Here is a 20,548-nt window from a genome sequence, read left to right on the forward strand (position 1 = left end):
ACTCAGCATTCTTACTGGATACTCATGACATCCCTGTGAAGTTAGTGGTATAAGGAAGGTGGTAGCATTGTGATCCCACTTTACGGACAAGGAAACTGAGGCTGCAAAAGGTACAGCATCTTGGCCAAGGCCACAGAGATAGTTAATGGCTGGGACTTCAAACCCACACTGCCACCCATCAGCCTAGAGTTCCCTTGAGTATTATCTTCTTTCCCATTTAACTGTCTTGGGAATCATGTCTGACATGTATTAGGAAATTACATCTTTAATAACAAAACATAGGGGAAAGAACAGAAAAGATCTTGCCTGAGATCCTTGGCACTTTAAAAAGAGGAAAATATTCTATGCACATCCAGGGACAATTTCTGTAAAAGGTCCAATCTGCAAACCTGAGTTCGTAAGTGTGTGTATGGCTAACGGAATTCCCTTTTCCCTGGGCACCTTTAATGTTCTGGCTGCCTGGAGGACTCCGGCAGGGTGGGGCTGCCTGGCTGGAGGTGGGGCGCCTTCCTCTGAGGGTGAGGTCACCAGAATCCTGTGCTTGGCTGTGCACTGTCACATGGAGTGCTGCCGCCCATTGCCTCACACTGCTATCAAACGCTGGGTGTGTGGGGGTTGTGAGGCCCCAGGGTCCTGCTCCCTGAGGCCAACACCCTCAGGAGTAGCACAGGAGGGGCTGAGCTGCAGGTGAGAGTAATCAGGGAATGGCATAAGAACTACAGTGCCCAGGCTGGTCCTTTGGATGGGCCTGAGCCAGATCCTAGCCATTGAACCCCTGGTCAGGGGAAGTGCACAGATATTTGTAAAAAAATGATGATGTAGCCATGACTCCATCTTCAAAGAGCTCTGTCATTCATGTGTTTGTTGAGTCATTTGACCAACTCTCTTCAGTATCTACCTCGTGCTACACACTGAAGCCCTAGTAGTGGTCAGCAGTAGGGTGGCACCATTAGAAATTCCTTTGAAGGAATGAGTCCACTTCAAGTCCCAGCCCAGCCCTGCTTCTGTTTTGTCTCCTTGAGAAGGTGCATGGTTTCTCTATGCTCTGCCCCCGTCACCTTTAAGTGAGCCAACAGTCAACTCTTGCTCATTGGCAAATGCTTAACGACCAGTTCTCTGGATGGGGAAAAAAGCCCTGCTTTCTAGCATTTGCCAATTTTCACAGTGTAAATGCTCTCACAACAGCCAACTGATTTTCTGCTGGATTGAGTCAAGGTGAGAGGGAAAAAGAGAATTTTAAGAATGCCACCAATGTCATTCTTCGGTTTCAGCATCACACTCCCAACCTTGCCACTGCCAATATTGCACCACCTCCCAAATTCCTCATTCAGTCAACAGACATTTCCTATGTACCTATTATCTACCCTGTTCTAGGCATGGGTAAATACAGACACCAAGGAGAAGTGGGTGGGCAGGTAATGGTGGCGGGCACACAGGTGATGATCATACAGCATAATAATTCTTGGAAAATCTAGAAATGCACAAGGTGCTTAACGATGGGTATCAATAATCCTTGTTTAGTAGGAAGGTATAGTCTGATATTCCCTTCACTGGATGGATGGATGGTAGCTGAGGAGGGTTTCAAACCAAGGACACCCTTTTCATTTCTTCCCCAACAAATAAAAGAAAAAAGAAACCACTGGGAAGGGTGTGGAAAAAAAGCGAAGATAACAATAGATCATTGTGGAAATGGAATAGCAGATATTCGGAGAAAAAGGCTGCCAGTGGAGGAAGAGGACAGGAGAGTCAGGGCTCCAGAGACCACCTGGGGAGGACTGTGGTGCGCTGGGGAGGAACAGCTTCTATTCACCACTCCAACGCCCCTTCTCCCTGCTTTATCCAGGCTTCAGAAACCTTGTGGGATAAACTGAGGGCAGGGAGGTACACCAACTCCACTTGCTTATGTTTTATTTTTATTTTTATTTTTGGGGTCATGTTAAATGTTTTCATTTTGAAAACCAAACCTGAAATTCTGGTAAATTCTACAGGAACCATAAAAAAGTCTCTCCACCCTCTCTCTTTTTTTTTTTTTTGAGACAGAGTCTAGCCCTGTCACCCAGGCTGGAGTGCAATGGCATGATCTCAGCTCACTGCAACCTCCGCCTCCCAGGTTCAAGCAATTCTCCTGCCTCAGCCTCCCGCGTAGCTGGGATTACAGGTGTGCGCCACCACACCCAGCTAAATTTTTATATCTTTGGTGACCTTTTGTGATCTGCCCACCTTGGCCTCCCAAAGTGCACAGATTACAGGCATGAACCACTGCACCCGGCCCACTGTCCTTTTTAAAGGCAATTTCAAATAGCAGCCTTACAATGACTGAGGCATCCTGGTAAGTAAAAAGCCAAGATTTTATATGGAAGTGAATAAAAACAGAAACTCCTCCACTGTGTGTTCTATGTTACTTATGCCTAAGGTGAGGTGAGTTTCAGACTCCATTATGTACAGTAAAAGTTATCCTGCTTGGACTAGGGTAGGGCAATGACATATGCTAACTGAACAGTTATTGTGTGTTGAGCTCCAGGGATATTAAGAAAAGTAAGAGACCGGCCTTGTTCTTGTAGAAGAGATGATCATAATACAGATACAGCGTAGTATGTGTGCCTATAGCACAATGAAGTATGTTTTAAGTTATACAAGGGAGGTCAATATTAACACTGTTGGCAGTGTGGGGTATGCCAGGGAAGACTTGTCAGAAGAGGGGACACCTGAGCAGGATTTCAAAGATGAATGGAAACTGGCCAGGTGTACAAGACAGGGCAGGGTATTCCAGGTAACAGGTAACAGAATGTACTAAGGCGAAAAGGTGTTTGAGAACTACAAGCTGTTTACTCTTACTGCAGAATAAACAGCACAAGGCCAGGCATGGTGGCTCACACCTGTAATCCCAGCACTCTGGTTGGCCGAGGCAGGCAGATCACCTGAGGTCGGGAGTTTAAGATCAATCTGGCCAACATGGTGAAACCCCGTCTCTACTAAAAATACAACAATTAGCTGGGCGTGGTGGCCCATGCATGTAATTCCAGATACCCAGGAGGCTGGGGCACGAGAATCGCTTGAACCCTGGAGGTGGAGGTTGCAGTGAGCCAAGATTGTGCCACTGCACTCCAGCCTAGACAACAGAGTGAGACTCTGCCCCTAAAAAACAAAAGAAAAACAAATAACAGCACAGGAAGCAGAGCTGGAGGCAGAACTAGAGGGAAGGCAGGGCAGGCATGCTCATGACTTTGACTTTGAGGGCAACGATTCCCCACCACAGGATTATATTAATAAAAGCAGATCCATGGGGAGAGGGCAGACAGGAGCAAAGTGTAACTGGTCAGATTTGTGTTTCAGAAAGATGACCCTTGGGTGGTCACATGGAAGGCAACCAGGAGGTGAACTCAAGATAGGAGGCTTCAGACAAGGAGCTGCTAGAAAATTCTAGGCAAGAGAAGCAGTGGGGCTGAAAAGAACTGAGTTTGATATCAATTAATTGTAATTCTCTTTACCCTTGTGGTTCTCTAAACCAACAGATCAGGCCGGGCACAGTGGCTCACACCTGTAATTCCAGCACTTTGGGAAGCGAAGGTGGGAGGATCGCTTTGGGAGGATATCTTCAGCCATGGAGTTCAAGACCAGTCTAGGCAATACAGTGAAACCTCATCTCATTTAAAAACAAACAAATGCCGATTGTCCCCCGCACCCCATCCCAAAGGAGAGCACCACCTTTAGTTCAGACCTACCTGGAGCCAGGCCTTACACCCTTGCCTAGCCAGGCTCAACCTCCTCAGGCACCCCTAACAGGATCTGTAAATGGCTGGCCATGAGTCCTCCCAGCAAAGACAGCTTTGGGACTAGAGACCCTCTATTTCTCCTGAAGATGAAAGGTCTTTCTCCAGCTCACTAGCCAGGTTTCGGATCCTCCTCAGGGGACCCAGGCTGGCTCGGAGTCTACAAACTGGACACACCAGGAGAGAAAAGTGGTATCCTGCAATTCCCCCACCTGTCCACAATGAAACCTGATTCTACCAGAAGGTCCTGAACCAGGAATGGGAAGACAGAGAAATGTCTGTCTTCCTGAGAAGGGCTGAGAAGGGTAGAAAACGGGGCAGCATCATTGTCCCTGTTGGGGTGGGGGCGGGTTCACTCTCCATCCAGACGGCAGCTCCTCTCCCCCCTCATTATCATCTGAAAGGGGAACGAAGGGGGCCCTGTGAGCTGGCTGCTTCCCTTTAACCACTTCCTTCCCTGGGAGACAGCTAACACAGTGCAGGAGGGGTTGGGGAGGGGGCTTGCCCAGAGACACCCAGGCTCTGTAGAACCGCCCAGGCATTGCGGGGATGCCCCGCCACCTGCTGGCCGCTCCTGGTGCCAGGGGACAGGCATTGTTCCAGGATTATTCAGGGCAGAACTGAGACTCTAAGGCAGCCAGCATCAATTTGGAGAAAGCTAGGAAGGCATTGAGATTCAGAGAGGTTAGGAAGTTCATGAAGAATTTAGGATGGAGTTCTGTAGGAGAAGCCGATGTGTTGGTGGTAGGAGGTCACTGTCACAAACGTCTAATAATTGCAAGACCAACTGTCAGGTGAGTTAATGAGTCTTAGTTTCTTCCTTCTCCAATTTTTCACCTACTGAGGGGCAAGAAGAACACCATAAACCAAACGTTGTCAAGTCCTAATTAGGTGTGGGCATAGGACGCATAATTGAAATATACTAGGAAAAACTCCTCTGGCCAAAGCAGTGTCCTCACCAGTGCACATAGCTTAAAATTCACACACTGGTCCTTCCTGTGAATTAGAGAGACTGAATACCAAAGTCAAAATTTAAATGTTATGGCTGAGGCCATTCATTGCATTTCAACCTCATTCACTATTCCCCTACCCTACTGTACACTATGTATACCACATGAACACTAGAGGAACACAGATTAGTAAGACCCAACTTTATCACCCAGGAGCTACAGGAAAGAGTGACCAATAGACCAAAGGGTGAAATAAATAGCACAATGGGATAAATCCTAATCCAGACTGCCCAGTATTTGGCATGAAGAAATCAAACAGGCATGCCTACAAGGAGCTACTATTAAGATGATTAATGTTGCACAGGAAGGGCCACAATAGTCTTCAATAATAACACACACTTACACAGCACTTACTGTCTACCAGGCACATCCTATGCACTGTTATACTAACTCAGATCTTAACCCTACTTACTATATTAACTCTATGACATAGGTACTATCATTGTTCCCATTTAGGTGCAGTAACTTACAAAGGTCATATAGTTACCTCAGGGTAGAGATGGAATTTGAACCCAGATAACCTAGCTCTGACACCTGTATTCTTAACCATTGCACCATACTGCCATTTAAGCTCAACCTCCATGCAAAGATGTAACTTCCCTGAAAATTGCTGAGCCAGGGATAACAGAGCCAGCAGAGAACACTCAAAATCAAGGTCAAATGTTGGGTTGAAGAGATAGAAAACTTCAAGAACCATGCAGGCATTTTGACTATAGGCAGGTGGGCATTGTTCAGAAAAGAGGGCCTGGAAGCAACACCCTGGCAGACATCAACCCCTAAGCCCAGAGGCTAACAGTGATGCTTCATATAAACACATAAGCAGAGATAAACAAAGTTTCATAATAAATGCCTTTAAGCAAGCAGCAACACCTAAGATGATTCACACTGCATCAGAATAGAACAGAGGTGATTCACATGACCACGCTAGTTAAGAAGAGGAAATTTCTGAGCAGGTAAATGAAGACTGACGTCTGAATAGGCTGAACATACTACAGTGTTGACTGTATATAGAGTATACATTAAAAACTATAAATAGCAAAGCATAGGTTTAATCACTCCCAACCTAAGTTAATGTCTTAAGGAGTGAATGTGCATGATGTACATTAGACTAACAGAGCATCTGGTATGCTTAGTGAACGGGATGCATTCATTTATTCAGTTAATACATAGTTACTTGGTGCCTACTGATATGGTTTGACTGTGTACCCACCCAAATCTCATATTGAATTGTAGTTTCCATAATCTCCATGTGTTGTGGGAGGGACCCAGTGGGGGGTAATTGAATTATGGGGGCAGTTACCCCTACACTGTTGTTCTTGTGGTAGTGGGTTCTCACAAGAGCTGATGGCTTTATAAGGGGCTTCCCCCTTCACTCAGCACTCTTTCATTTTCTCTCCTGCCACCTTCCACCATGATTGTAAGTTTCCTGAGACCTCCCCAGCCATGCTGAACTGTGAGTCAATTAAACCTCTTTCCTTTATAAATTACCCACTCTCAGGTACTTCTTTATAGCAGTGTGAGAATGGACTAATACAGTAAATTGGTACCCCACAGAGTGGAATGCTTCTGTAAAGATACCCAAAAATGTGGAAGCGACTTTGGAACTGGGTGACAGGCAGAGGTTGGAACAGTTTGGAGGGCTCAGAAGAAGACAGGAAAATGTGGGAAAGTTTGGAACTTCCTAGAGGCTTGGAGGGCTCAGAAGACAGGAAGACGTGGGAAAGTTTGAAACTTCCTAGAGACTTGTTGAATGGTTTTTACCAAAATGCTGATAGTGATATGGACAATGAAGTCCAGGTTGAGGTGGTCTCATATGGAGATTAAAAACTTGTTGGGAACTGGAGTAAAGGTCACTCTTGCTATGCAAAGAGACTAGCAGCATTTGCCCCTGCCCTAGAGATTTGTGGAACTTTGAACTTGAGAGAGATGATTTAGGATATCTGGCAGAAGAAATTTCTACGCAGCAAAATATTCAAGAGGAAGCAGAGCATAAAAATTTGATAACTTTGCAGCCTGACAATGTGATAGAAAAGAAAAATCCATTTGCTGGGGAGAAATTCAAGCCCACTGCAGAAATTTGCATAAGCAACAAGGAGCTGAATGTTTATCACCAACACAACGGGGAAAATGTCTCTAGGGCATGTCAGAGATCTTGGGGGCAGCCCCTCCCATCACATACCAGGAGGCCTGGGAGGGAAGAATGGTTTCATGGGCTGGGTCCAGGGCCCCCCTCCGTGTGCAGTCTCAGGACTTGGTTCCCTGTGTCCCAGTCACTTTATCTGTGGCTAAAAGAGGCCAAGGTACAGCTGAGGCTATTGCTTCAGAGGGTGCAAGCCCCAAGCCTTGGCAGCTTTCACATAGTGTTGGCCCTGCAGATGCACAAAAGTCAGTATTCAGGTTTGGAAACCTCCACCTAGAATTCAGAGGATGTATGGAAACACTTGGGTGTCCAGGCAGGAGTTTGCTGCAGCAGTGGGGCCCTCACAGAGAACCTCTGCTAGGGCAGTGGAGAAGGGAAATATGAGGTTGGAGCCCCCATACACAGTCACTACTGGGGCACTGTCTAGTGGAGCTGTAAAAAGAGGGCCCAGCATCCTCCAGACCCCAGAATGGTAGATCCACTGCCAGCTCACACTGTGAGCCTGGAAAAGCCGCAGACACTCAACGCCATCCTGTGAAAGCAGCTGGGAGGGGGGCTGTACTCTGCAAAGCTATAGGGGTGGAGCTATTCAAGGCCATGGGAACCCACCTCTTGCGTCAGCATTACCTGGATATGAGACATGGAGTCAAAGGAGATTATTTCACAGCTTTAGGATTTAATTACTGCCTCATTGGATCAGAGTTACCTGGATATGACACAGGAGTAAAAGGAGATTATTTCAGGGCTTTAAAATTTAATTACTGCCTCACTGGATTCTGGACTTGCATGTTTTGGTCAATTTCTCCCATTTGGAATGTGTGTATTTACCCAATGCCTATACCTCCATTGGGTCTAGGAAGTAACTAACTTGCTTTTAATTTTACAAGCTTCTAAGAGAAAGGGATTTGCCTTGTCTCAGATGAGACTTTGGACTTGGACATTTGGGTTAATGCTGGAATGAGTTAAGACTTTGGGAAACTGTTGGAACAGCATGATTGTGTTTTGAAATGTGAGATTTGGGAGGGGCCAGGCATGGGATGATATGGTTTGGCTGTATACCCACCCAAATTTCATCCTGAATTGTAGTTCCCATAATCCCCACGTGTCATGGGAGGGACACAAAGGGAGGTAATTGAATCCTGGGGGTAGTTAACACCATGCTGGTGTTCTCATGGTAGTGAGTGAGTTCTCACAACAGCTGATGGTTTTATATAAGGGGCTTCCCCCTTCACTTGGCACTCATTCATTCTCTCTTCTGCCACCCAGTGAAGAGGTGCCTTTTGCCACGACTGTAAGTTTCCTGAGGCCTCCCCAGTCATGTGGAACCATAAATCAATTAAACCTCTTTCTTTTACAAATTACCCAGTCTCAGACAGTTCTTCAAGCAGTATGAGAACAGACTAATACATCTACTATGTGGTCGCCTTTGAAGACATGCACATGCAACCCTGTTCTCCATCCCCAAAGGCCACCCATGAGTCCATTGTCAGACTTCTCTGGTTCCCATCCATGTATTCCTCTGCTCTGGATGCAATGCTTCCCTGTCTCCACAGTTGGGCTCACCCCATGAACTGCAATTTCTATGTCTCCAGCTAGACTGATAACATTTATCACCTCTGAGTACCAAACAGCTGGGATAGGGACTTAGTCTCCAAATGCAGCTCCACATAAGCAGGAGCCTGTTCCCTACTATACCCATACATCTCAGCTATGCCTGGCACCTAATCAGTGCTCAGTAAACTACCTGGTAAATGACTGCTGCAGTGATCTTGACACAGGTGTCAGGTCTCTGTACCTCTCTGTAAGCTGTCTTCCCAGCTTACCAGCTAGGGGGCACTGCCTGAGAAGAGGTTGACAGTGGTCATGTCTGCCCACTTTGGTGTTCAGAAGACAGGCTCTGGAGCCAGACTGCCAGTACCTGGAAGAGCTAAGATGCACACTCAGGCACTCTGATCCCAAGGGCTTGGCATAAGGACTGTGGACTTGTATTGCTTTCTTTTATTCTCATAATAATCTCATTTTATGGGGGGAAGGTGGCTGAGGCTGAAAGGTTAATATGGCAAGTACCCCTAGATGTATTTCAGATTTTAAAAGTTCTCCATTGTTAGGAAGGTAATATGGTGAATATGTCATATTTTATATAACACTTCCAGTAGGCTCTGAACTGTACTCCATATCAAACACATTCAGATGCTTGCAGCAAATCAAATGAACAAACACACTTAGTATAATTATAGCCTCGCTTTCCTGCAGATTAGGCTTTGCTACCAAAAGAATTGCAAAATATTTTCTAGTTTCCAGAGTGTATTGGATTTCGTATTTGCAGGTGAAGGACTGTGGACTCGAAAATATAAAGCCCTTAGAAGAGAGTGTGGCACAAATTAGGTGCTGTGAGCCTAGCATTCAGCAGCCACTTAGTATGTTAGTTTCCTTCTCTCCAGCCAGGCTCTGATAGCACCTGAGCCTCTCATAGCTCTCCCCTTCTATTTCCCCAAGAGATGAGATAATCCCCACTCCTCTCTTGTCCCAGAAGGCGGTAGCATTTGCAAATTCCTGCTTACCAGTCTGTATGGGCATCATCAATCACCAACAGGATCCTGGGTCTTTGAACAACAGGCGTGGAGGGACCTGGAGGCTCCATCAGCCCTGAGGAAGCCTGAGGGGCCTGCTTCATGGCACTGGAGAGGGAGCTAAAAATGCTGGATCCTGGAGAGGAGAAGGAGGCAGCCAGGGGCTGGGGGTGCCTCCTCTCCATGGCCGGGGAAGCAGGTGAGCTGGTCGAGCTATCTGGGCGTTGCAGGTCCGTCATGTAGCCATTAGGCAGGTTGGCCACGAAGCTGCTATCAGAGAGACGTCGACGGAGGAAATTCATGGCTGTGGATGGATGGAGACAACTGGCTCCTACCCAGACGTGTGTAGGTGAGGCCCAGAAGACAGGCTGCCAGGTACAGGGAGTGGCAGGACTTTAGCCAGAAGAGCCAGGGGGATTTTGCACAACCAGCAGTCAGCTTTAGCTGCCTTTATTTACCTGCTGGAAATAAGCCAATAAATACATAAGTGGAAATGACCTCCACCCTCCTTAAGAGCAAACAGATACAGCACTTTCCTGCCCTACTGCAGGTGGCAACGTAAATTAGGACATCCTTCTGGAAAGGAATTTGGCAACATGTATTCAGAGGATAGCTTTTTAACCTACAATTTCCATTTTCTGGAATTCTATCCCAAAGATAGATTCTAAGTTACAGAAAAAGCTTCATGCACAAATATGTTTATCACATATTATTTACACTAGCAAAATACTGGGAAGTATCTCAAGATTCAACCACAGTTTAATGAATAAGTCAACTACAGCACAGTTACTCAATGAATCTTTTGTGGCTATTTTTAAAGGTGTCCTGAGGAAGGGATTTTAGTAACAGAAACAATTTCGTGTTCTAATGATAAATTTAAAAGATAATGATTCAAAATTATAGGAACCAAGTGACTACAAAGATGTACAAGCTGAAAGAACAAAACTCTGGAAATAAAAGAAATCAAAATGTTAACAGTGATTATATTTTGGTAACACAAGTACATGCCATTTTTTCTTTTCCTTTCCACTTATATTTTTCACATTTTCTAGAATGCATATGACATTGGACTGGCATACTCCTCACCTCACCAAATTTATATATTGAAGATAATGTTGAATATGATGCTTCAGAAATGAGCCCTTTGGGAGGTAATTATGGTTAGTGAGGTCGTTAGGGCCACATGATGGAAGTACAGCCCTCATAAGAAATGATGCCACAGAGCTTGCTTTCCCTGCACCATGTGAAAGCAAAGGTAAAAGGCTGCCATCTACAAGCCAGGAGAGGGCCCTCACCAGAACCAGGAAAGCAGAAACCCTGACCTTGGACTTCCCAGCCTCCAGAAATGTGAGAAATAAGCATCTGTTGTTTAACTCTCCCAGCCTATAGTATTTTGTTATGGGAGCACAAGCAGACTAATATATACATCTATTCCTTTTCTAAACAGAGTAACATAAGTTTAAAAAGCCAAACAGTTCATTTGAGATCAAAATATCCCATTGAGAACAATGACTATTTAAACCATGGAATTAGACTTTATATTTTTGTATTATTTGATTATTATATACAATGTATTTTTTTTTTTTGAGACAGAGTCTCACTTTGTCACCCAGGCTGGAGTGCAATGGCATGATCTTGGCTCACTGCAACCTCCACCTTCCAGACTTAAGTGACTCTCCTGCCACAGCCTCCCAAGTAGCTGGGATTACAGGCACCCACCACAACACCCAGCTAATTATTGAATTTTTAGTAGAGATGAGGTTTTGCCATGTTGGCCAGGCTGGTCTCAAACTCCTGGCCTCAAGTGATCCTCCAGCTTCAGGCTCCCAAAGTGTTGGGATCACAGGTGTGAGCTATTGCGCCCAGCCATTATTTTTATTGTAGTAAAATTTACTTAAGATTGAAATGCTCAATTCTTAGGTATACACTTCTTTGAGTTTTGATAAATGTATATATTGGTATAATGTTGATTATATTCCTATTACCTCAGAAAGTTTTTTTGGGCCCCTTCTAGTCCATCCACACCCCCTAATAGGCAACTACACTTCTGATGCATGTCACCATTTATTAATTTTACCTGTTCTTGAACTTCATATGAATGTAATCAAATATATTATGCTTTTGTTAATAACTTCTTCCCTCAATGGTTCTGAGATGCAATATGTTGTATATATCAGCAGTCATTCTATTTTTAAAATCACTGAATATCATTCTACTGGATGGGTAAACCACAAATTGCTACTCCAGTCTCCTGTTGATGAAAATTTGAGGTCAAGCATGGTGGCTCACACCTGTAATCCTAGCACTTTGGGAAGCTGAGGTAGATAAATCACTTAACAGTAGGAGTCTGAGACCAGCCGGGCCAATATGGTGAAAACTCCTCTGTACTAAAGATAAAAATTTTAAAAAAAGCTGGGTGGGTGTGGTGGTGTGCACCTGTATAGCCAGCTACTTGGGAGGCTGTGGCACAAGAATCACTTAAGCCCAGGAGATAAAGGTTGTAGTGACCCAAGATCATGCTACTGCACTCCAGCCTGGGTGACAGAGTGAGACATTATCAAAAAAGAAGAAGAAGAAGAGAAAAAGAAAAGAAAGAAAGAAAGAGAAAGAGAGAGAGAGAGAAAGAGAAAGAAAGAAAGAAAAGAAAGAAAGAAAAGAAAAGAAAGACATAAAAATAACAAGAAAATTTGAAATGTTTCTAGTTTTCAGGCAGGATCACGAGGTCAAGAGATCGAGACCATCCTGGCCAACATGGTGAAACCCCGTCTCTACTAAAAATACAGAAAAATTAGCTGAGCGTGGTGGTGCACGCCTGTAGTCCCAGCTACTGGGGAGGCTGAGGCAGGAGAATTGCTTGAACCTGGGAAGCAGAGGTTGCAGTGAGCCGAGGTCATACCACTGCACTCCAGCCTGGCGCCTGGTGATGGAGTGAGACTCTGTCTCAAAAAAAAAATATTTTTTTATTTCAATCTTTTTGTGGAGATGGATGGATAGATGGATGGATGGATGGATGGATTCACTGATAGATTGAGAAATAGATCTTTTCTTCGGTAAAATATTTAGGAGTTAATTTGTTGGGTCATGGGGTAAGTGTAGGTCTAACTTGATAAGAAACTGTCAAAAAGTTTCCCATAGTGGTTGTTTGATTCTGCACACTCCAGAGTTCCCATTGCTCCACATCCTTTCTGACATTTGGTTGTTGTCAGTCTTTTTCATCTTACCCATTCTAGTGGATGTAACATAGTACCTTATTGTGTTTTAAATTTATTTTGTCTGATACTTAAAGAGACTGAACAAGTTTCATGGGTTTACTGGCCAGTAACATATCATCTTTTATGGAGTACCTATTCAAATCTTTGGCCCATTTCTAAAAGGTGGGTTATCTTTTTATTTTTGATTTGTAGGAGTTCTTTATATATTCTAGAACAAGTCCTTTGTCAGATACATACATTGTAAACATTTTCTACCATTCTGTGGCTCTGTGGCTTGCTGCTTCATTTTCTTCATGAGCAGAGCATAGCAGAATAAAACAACTCTTAAAAAAGTGAACTGTTTGAGATAAAAGCATCCCAATAATAAAATATATATATACCGTAGGATGAGACCACGCTTCCGTATTTTGAGTATTGGGAATACTTTACATATCATTTCATATTTATGTATCTAGACACACACACACACATACACACACATATATATACATATATGTAAATATAAAAATATACTTCTATAAACATATATAAAATCTATTATACATATCTGCATATGTATAATAAATTATACATGTTTTGCTAAACAGAAACTTTTATTTTATGAAACCTAATTTATCAAATTTTTCACTTATGGTTAGTGTTTCTGTGTCTGTTCTTAAAAATCTCTGCAATCCCAAGATTGCAATCATACTGTTCTATAGTGTCTTATGGAAGCATTATATTTCTGGCTTTTCTATTTAGGCCGTGGATTCATCTAAGCTTGATTTTTGAGTGGTATGAAGTAGGGCATGAAGTTCATTTTCACCTCTGCTCATTTATCCAGGTTGCCAGCACCATTTATGAAAGTATTTTTCTCCCACCGAATTGCTTTCGTGGCCTTGTTGGCACCAATTGGCTGTACATTCATGGATCTACTTCTGGACCGTTCAGTATGCTCCATTAATCTATCTATTCTTATATTTCTTGATTGCTGTGGCTTTCTAGGGAAGTTTTAAATTCAGGTAAAGTGAGTCCTCCAACTTAAATTTTCTGTCTCAAGATTGTCTTAGGTATCCTAGATCTTATGATCCTATTTTCATATGCATTTTAAAATCAACTTTTATGAAAAAGTCTGTGGGGATATTGTTCGAGATTGCATAGACTGAGTAGAATTGTCACTGAAAAATATTGAGTTTTCTACTTTATGAACAGAGTAGACTCTCCACTCAGAAATTTTTTTGTAATTTTCAATATGGAGATCTTGCATATATTTTGTTAAATTTATTCCTATTTTTTTGGCATGTTTTTGACACTTTTCTAAATTTCACTTTCTATTGGTTTGCTGCCAGTAAAATATTATGTTCAATATATTGACATGCTAAATTCAAGTATTGTTTCTACTAGTTGTTTATAGATTCCTTAATGATTTCCATTTAAATAATCATGTCATCTAGAAATAGATAGACTTTTACTTCTGTACAATCTGAATGCCTCTTACTAATTTCCCTTATCTGATTGTCCTAGCTAGGACCTCCAATATTGAATAGAAATCATGAAAACACGCACCTTACCTTGTTCCTAATCTTAGGGGGAAAATGCTCAGTATCTCACCATTAATGTGGTGTTAACTGTAGATTTTTGGTAAATTCACTTTATTAGATTCAGGCAGTTCCTTTCTATTATTATTTGGATGTGAGTTTGTATCATGAATGGAAGTTGAATTTGCCAAGTGAGTTGCTAAATCTATTGAGAGGATTATATGTTTTTGAAATCATTTATTTGCTTAACAATGTAGTAAATTACATAAACTCTACTTGATCATAGTGTGTTACCCTTTTTATATATTGGTGGATTCAATCTGATAATATTTTGCTAAGGATTTTGTGTCTATGTTCATGACAAAAACATTGGTCTGTAGTTTTATTTTTTGACAATGTCTTTGCCAAGTTTTGGTATCAAGGTAATGTTAACCTCACAAAATAGGTTGGGAAGGATTCCCTCCTTTTCTATTTTATGAAAGAGTCTGTGTAATATTGTTTTTTTTTCCCCTTAAATTATTGGCAGAATTCAACAGTGAAACCATCTGGGGTTGGTTTTTCTTTGTGGGAAAGTCTTTAATAATGAATTCAATCTCTTTATAAAGCTATTCATGTTTTGTGTTTCTTTTTATCTCAATTTTGAATGTGATTTCAAGTATGTTGTCCATTTCATCTTGGTTGTGAAATCTTGGTTGTAGGATCTTATGATTCCTCCTTATCCTGGTAATTTGCTTTTTCTCTTTTTGACTGATCCATGTTTCTAAGAATTTATAAATTTTATTACTCTTGTAAAGAACCAACTTGCAGCCTTTTCAATTTTCTCTATTGTATGTTTTCTATTTCACTTCTTTCTGTTTTTTATTACTTCTTTCTTCTCTTTACTTTTAAGTTTAATTTGCTGTGTGTTTTCTAGAGTCTTAAGCTGGAAACACAGGTAATTAATTCTAAACCCTTTATTTCCCCAATATAAGTATTTAAAGCAATGTGCTTCCCTCCCAGGAATTTTAACATGTATTTTCATTATCATTCACTTCAAATTATTCCTATATCCTTTATAATTTTTTGACCCATGTATTACTAAAACATGCATTTAATTTTCAAATTTCAGTGCTCTTTAGATATTGTCTTGTTAATGCTTTTAATTAATTCATTTGGGATAAGTGAAAATAGTCTATAAAGTTTTAAGCCATTCATTAAGATTAATTTTATGATTTAATACAGTCTATCTCAATCAATGTTCCAGATGCACTTGGAAAGAATGCATATTTTGCAGTTGTTGGGTGTAATGCTCTACAAATATTAGATTGTTTTCAAGTCCAATTCCCCAGGTAGCTGACACTCCCATGGTAACTTGTAAACAGGAAGTTTATCAGGCAGTGCTTCCATTCATGCTCAACAGCTGTGGGCAAGAAGGAAGAGATTTGGGCTGAGAGACATACTGAACTACCACACGTTCAACAGAGGCATCAGTTGATCTTACTGGGCACGTGAACCTGGGACATCTCTTTAGATGTCCTCATTATCCAGCCACTCTGTGAGCTTATTCTCTGCCCACTGATCTGTCAAACCAGGAAAGCTGCAGCTCTCCACTTTAGTTCCAGCTGCTCCATGCCAGGTGGCCTGGGAACAGCCACCTAAATGTATATTTCACTAAGTGGGTGTGGCTTCCTTCCTTCAAGGGTCAAATCCTGTCCACATTCTATCTATTTTTTGTTTTCTTCCAGCAACCTCAAATCGTTTGAAATATTTTGTCCAAAGTTTATCATTATCATCTGGGAAAGGTTTAGCCCAACACAAGCTACTGAGTCATTACTGGAACTGAGCCTCTTCCATTTTTCAAATACCAGATGGAAAAGTTAACAAAATATTAGTGTTAAAGGGACCTTAGAGTTTGTTTAACAATTCCTTCTTCAAGAACTCTGGTCAACCTTCCATTGGTAGGAACTCCCCGACTTTGAGAAGAATCACCTCTCATAATCTTTTGACCTACTCCAATGTTAGTCAATGGCTTCTCCGGTAACTTCTTCCCACTACAGTCTCCAATGGAACTTACAGACTGGCAAAAGGAGGCCAATTATGAACATGCAAACAAATATTTATGGTTTGGGGTAAGTGCAGGAAGGAATAAACAGAGTATGGTCATTGAAATTCACTTTGGGACAGGACTTCTTCAGATAGGATGGTTAGGGAAAGCCTCTCTGAGAAGGTTACTTTTAAAAATTTCATTTTTAACTGACAAGCAATAATTGTATCTATTTCTGTGATGTTTTGCTATGCTTACATAGTGGAATGATTAAGTCAAGCTGATTAACAAATCTATCACCTCACATACTTATCATTTTCTGTGAAAAAAACATTTAAAATCTACTTTTAGCAATTTTGAGATATACAATTCATTATTTACAATGCATTATAGTGACTGTGAAGTCACTGTTCTGTGCAAAAGATCACAGGAGTTTCTCCCTCATAACTGAAACTTTGTACTCTTTGACCAATATGTGCCCTTTTGCTAGTCAGCCACCTCTCCAGCCTCAGGCAACCAGTATTCTACTCTCAACTTCTATGAGGTCAACAGTTTTAGATGCCACATATAAGTGAGATTATGTGGTATTTGTCTTCTGTCTTTGGCTTATCTCACTTATCATAATGTTCTTCAAGTTCATCCATGTTGTAGCAAATATAAGAATTTTCACTTCCTTTTGTTTGTTTGTTTGAGATAGGGTCTCACTCTGTTGCCCAGGCTGGAGTGTAGTGGTACGATCATAGCTCACTGCAGTCTCAACCTCCCAGGCTTAACTGACCCTCCCACCTCAGTCTCCAGAGTAGCTGGGACTACAGATGTGTACTATGATGCTCAGCTGTTTTTAAAAATAAATTTGGAGGGGGGAGGGTCTTACTATGTTGCCTAGGCTGGTCTTGAGCTCCTGGCCTCAAGCAATTCTCCTGCTTTGGTCCACAGAGTGCTGGGATTACAGGCATGAGCCCAAACCCCGCCTCCTTTTAAGGCTGAATAGCATTCCACTGTGTGTATATATACCACATTTGCTTTATCCAATCATCTGATGATGGGCACCTAGGTTGGTTCCACATCTTAGCTACTGGGTATAATGCTGCAGTGAACATGGGAGTGCAGATATCTCTGATATATTGACTTCAATTTCCTTGGATAAATACCCAGAAGTGGGATTGCTGGATCATATGGTAGTTCTATTTTTAGTTTTCTGAGGAACCTCCATACCATTTTCCATAATGGCCGTATTAATTTACACTCCCATCCATGGTGCGCAAGATTTCCCTTTTCTCCACACTCTCTCCAACACTGGTATCTGACATCTTTTTGATAATAGCTATTCTAACAGGTGTGAGGTGAGATCTCATTATGGTTTTAATTTGCATTTCCCTGATGATTAGTAATAATGAGCATTTTTTTTCACATATCTGTTAGCCACCTGTATGTCTTCTTTTGAGAAATGTCTATTCAGTTTCCTTGCATTATTTGATTGGATTATTTGTTTTCTTGTTAAAGAGTTGTTTGAATTCCTTATATATTTTGGCTATTAGCCCCTTATCAGATGTATGGTTTGCAAATATTTTCTCCCAGTCTGTGGGCTGTATCTTTGTTAATTGATTCTTGCTGTGCAGAAGCTTTTTAGTCTGATGCAATTCCATTTGTTTATTTTTGCTTTTGTTGCCTGTGCTTTTGGAGACACTTGGACAATGTCCAAGAAATAATTGCCCAGACCAATGTCATGGAATTTTCCCCCTTTGTTTTCTTTAAGTAGTTTTATAGTTTCAGATCTTATATTTAAGTTTTTAATCCATTTTGAGTATTTTTTTTAATACAATGTGAGATAAGGGCCCAATTTCACTTCTCTGCCTGTGGATATCCAATTTTCTCAATATCGCTTATGAAGAGACTGTCTTGTCTCCATTGTGTATTCTTGTCACCTTTGTCAAATTTCATTTGATTGTAAGTGTGTGAGTTTATTTCTGGGATCTCTATGCTGTTCTATCGATCATTAGGCCTTTTTTTTTTTTTTTTGAGACAGAGTCTCACTCTGTCACCTGTGCTGGAGAGTGCAGTGGTGCAATCTCGCCTCACTGCAACCTCTGCTTCCTGGGTTCAAGCGATTCTCCTGCCTCAGCCTCCTGAGTAGCTTAGATTACAGGTGTCCATCACCACGCCCTGTAGAGACAGGGGTTTCACCATGTTGACCAGGCTGGGCTCAAACTCCTGACCTCGTGATTTGCCCACCTCAGCCTCCCAAAGTACTGGGATTACAGGTGTGAGCCACAGCACCTGTCTATGTTGTTTGATTACTATAGCCCTGTAACAGATTACAAATGCGTCCAGCTTTCTTCTTTTTACTTAAGATTGCTTTGACTATTCAGTCTTTTGTGGTTCTATACAAATTTTAGAATTTTTTTTATTTCCATGAAGAATAACATTGGAATTTTGATAGAGATTGCACTGAATCTGCAGATCATTTTGGGTAGTATGGGCATATAATTCTTCTAATCCATGAACGTGGGATACCTTTCCACTTATTTGTGTCACCTACAATTTCTTTCATAAATGTTTTATAGTTTCCAGTATAAAGGTCTTTCACCTCCTTGGTTAAATTTACTCCTAAGCATTTCATTTTTGGGTGCTATTGTGAGTGAAACTGATTTCTTAAGTTCCTTTGCAGATAGTTTGTTGTTAGTGTAAAAAAAAAAATGCTACTAATTTTTATGTGTTCATTTTGTACCCTACGACTTCATTGAATTTGATTATCAGCTCTAACAGGTTTTTTTTTTTTTTTTTGTAGAATCTTTATGATTTACTATATATAAGATCATGTCATCAGCAAACAGAGACAATTTCACTTCTTTCAGGAGTGACCTTTAGGCTGAAACATAAAGGATGGGGAGAGAGAAGTGTATATGCAAAGGCAATGAGGTAGGAAAAAGCAAAGCACATTTGAAGAACAGAAGGATGGCCAGCTCCATTAGGAAGTTAGAACAAAATTCTTATAAGATAATGTTTAGAAAAGCAGAGAGGGGTCGGATCATGAAGGGCTATGTTGAAATCAATTTTGATTTGAAGCCATGAAGTCAATCGTGAAAGTACACCATTGGAGGTTATAGACAACAGGGATATCTGGTCTACATGACCACTGTGTGGAAATAGACCTAGAGGATGTGTCTATGAAAGGAGCCAGACAGGTTAGAAGGCCATTGTAGTCATTTTGGTCCATAGGTGTGAAAGTGGGGAGCTGGATTATATAATTTTCAACGTCTTTTCCTCTTGAATCATTAGGACAGGACACAGGGTATCACTTCAATGCCAAACTTAATCTGATGGCAAGACAAGATGCAGATGAGAGGGATTCTGGTGAAGACCCAGGAAAAGAAGGGCAGGAAGACAGGCTGGGATACCAGTAGGCATGCTGGGTACCCAGCTGCCCTAGCATTAGCCACTAGAGGGCAGGAGTGACCATACGAGACAGGAAAAAGAGACTTTATAAGGCAACTTTGCAAGCTTACTTATTGGAGGCTGTGGCATGAAGGAAAACTTCATTGGGAAAGGTTAAAGAAAGGTTGAAAGACTTTCCATACTTGGTGGTGAAGCCAGAGCCAGAAGTAAGGTGAAAATCCTAAGGACAAGTTTTGCATCAAAACAGGAAGAATGAGAGCCGCCCCACAGCGGCAACAGCTACTTTGAGAAGAGATGAGCCCCTGATCAGTCTGGACAAGAGTGGACCTGTCTGCTTGGGTGCCTCATAGACACCCCAAACTCATTTCCTTGCTCACCCTCAGATGAGTTTATGCACCTGGGTTCCCCACTTCTGGAACCCTATGACCCATCCACTCACTGAGGTCTCACACTTTGCTCCTCCTTAACCCTGGCGAGTTTCAGTCCAGTCTCCAAGTCTGTCAACTCTGTCTCCACAAACATCTTCAGCATCATCCCCTCCTGTCCATCATTCCTACCATAGTCTTGGTTCGTGTGGTGCTAAAGCTCTCTCCCTTTGCCTATTACAACAGCCTCCTAATCAGCTCCCTCCCTCTAAGCTCAATCATTTAATCAACTTTCCACAGAGAAGAGAGGAGAGCTTTCTAAACTACAGCCCTAACCAGAGGAAGCCCCCTCATGGCTTTCCACGTACTCCTAGGATAAAGGACACACCCTAACCCAGAAAGACCTTCAGGGTTTAATCACTGCCATCTTCTTCAAGGTATTCCTTGTTACTTTGGCCATGCGAGATGAAACTCTTCCAGAGTCATGCTCTTCCAAAAGTCCACGCCCTCTGTATGCTTTTTCCTCTGCCTGGAATACTGCACCT

The 20,548-nt window shown here is 42.0% G+C and overlaps 1 protein-coding gene across 2 annotated transcripts in view; it reads right to left on the bottom strand.

Moving 5' to 3' along the window:
* The window catches only part of SYN3 (synapsin III), a 497,817-nt gene that overhangs the window by 440,539 nt on the left and 36,730 nt on the right, over window positions 1-20,548 (bottom strand). For both annotated transcript variants that reach the window (XM_021669371.2, XM_064367947.1), the window contains exon 2: window positions 9,482-9,951. In XM_021669371.2, coding sequence (XP_021525046.1) covers window positions 9,482-9,792 — 311 coding nt within the window. In that variant the 5' untranslated portion in view covers window positions 9,793-9,951. The remainder of the gene's footprint in view (window positions 1-9,481; window positions 9,952-20,548) is intronic.

The sequence above is a fragment of the Aotus nancymaae genome, unplaced genomic scaffold (assembly GCF_030222135.1).
Source record: "Aotus nancymaae isolate 86718 unplaced genomic scaffold, 86718_ANA_hifiasm-v0.15.2.pri h1tg000076l, whole genome shotgun sequence".
NCBI classification, from domain to species: Eukaryota; Metazoa; Chordata; class Mammalia; order Primates; family Aotidae; genus Aotus; species Aotus nancymaae.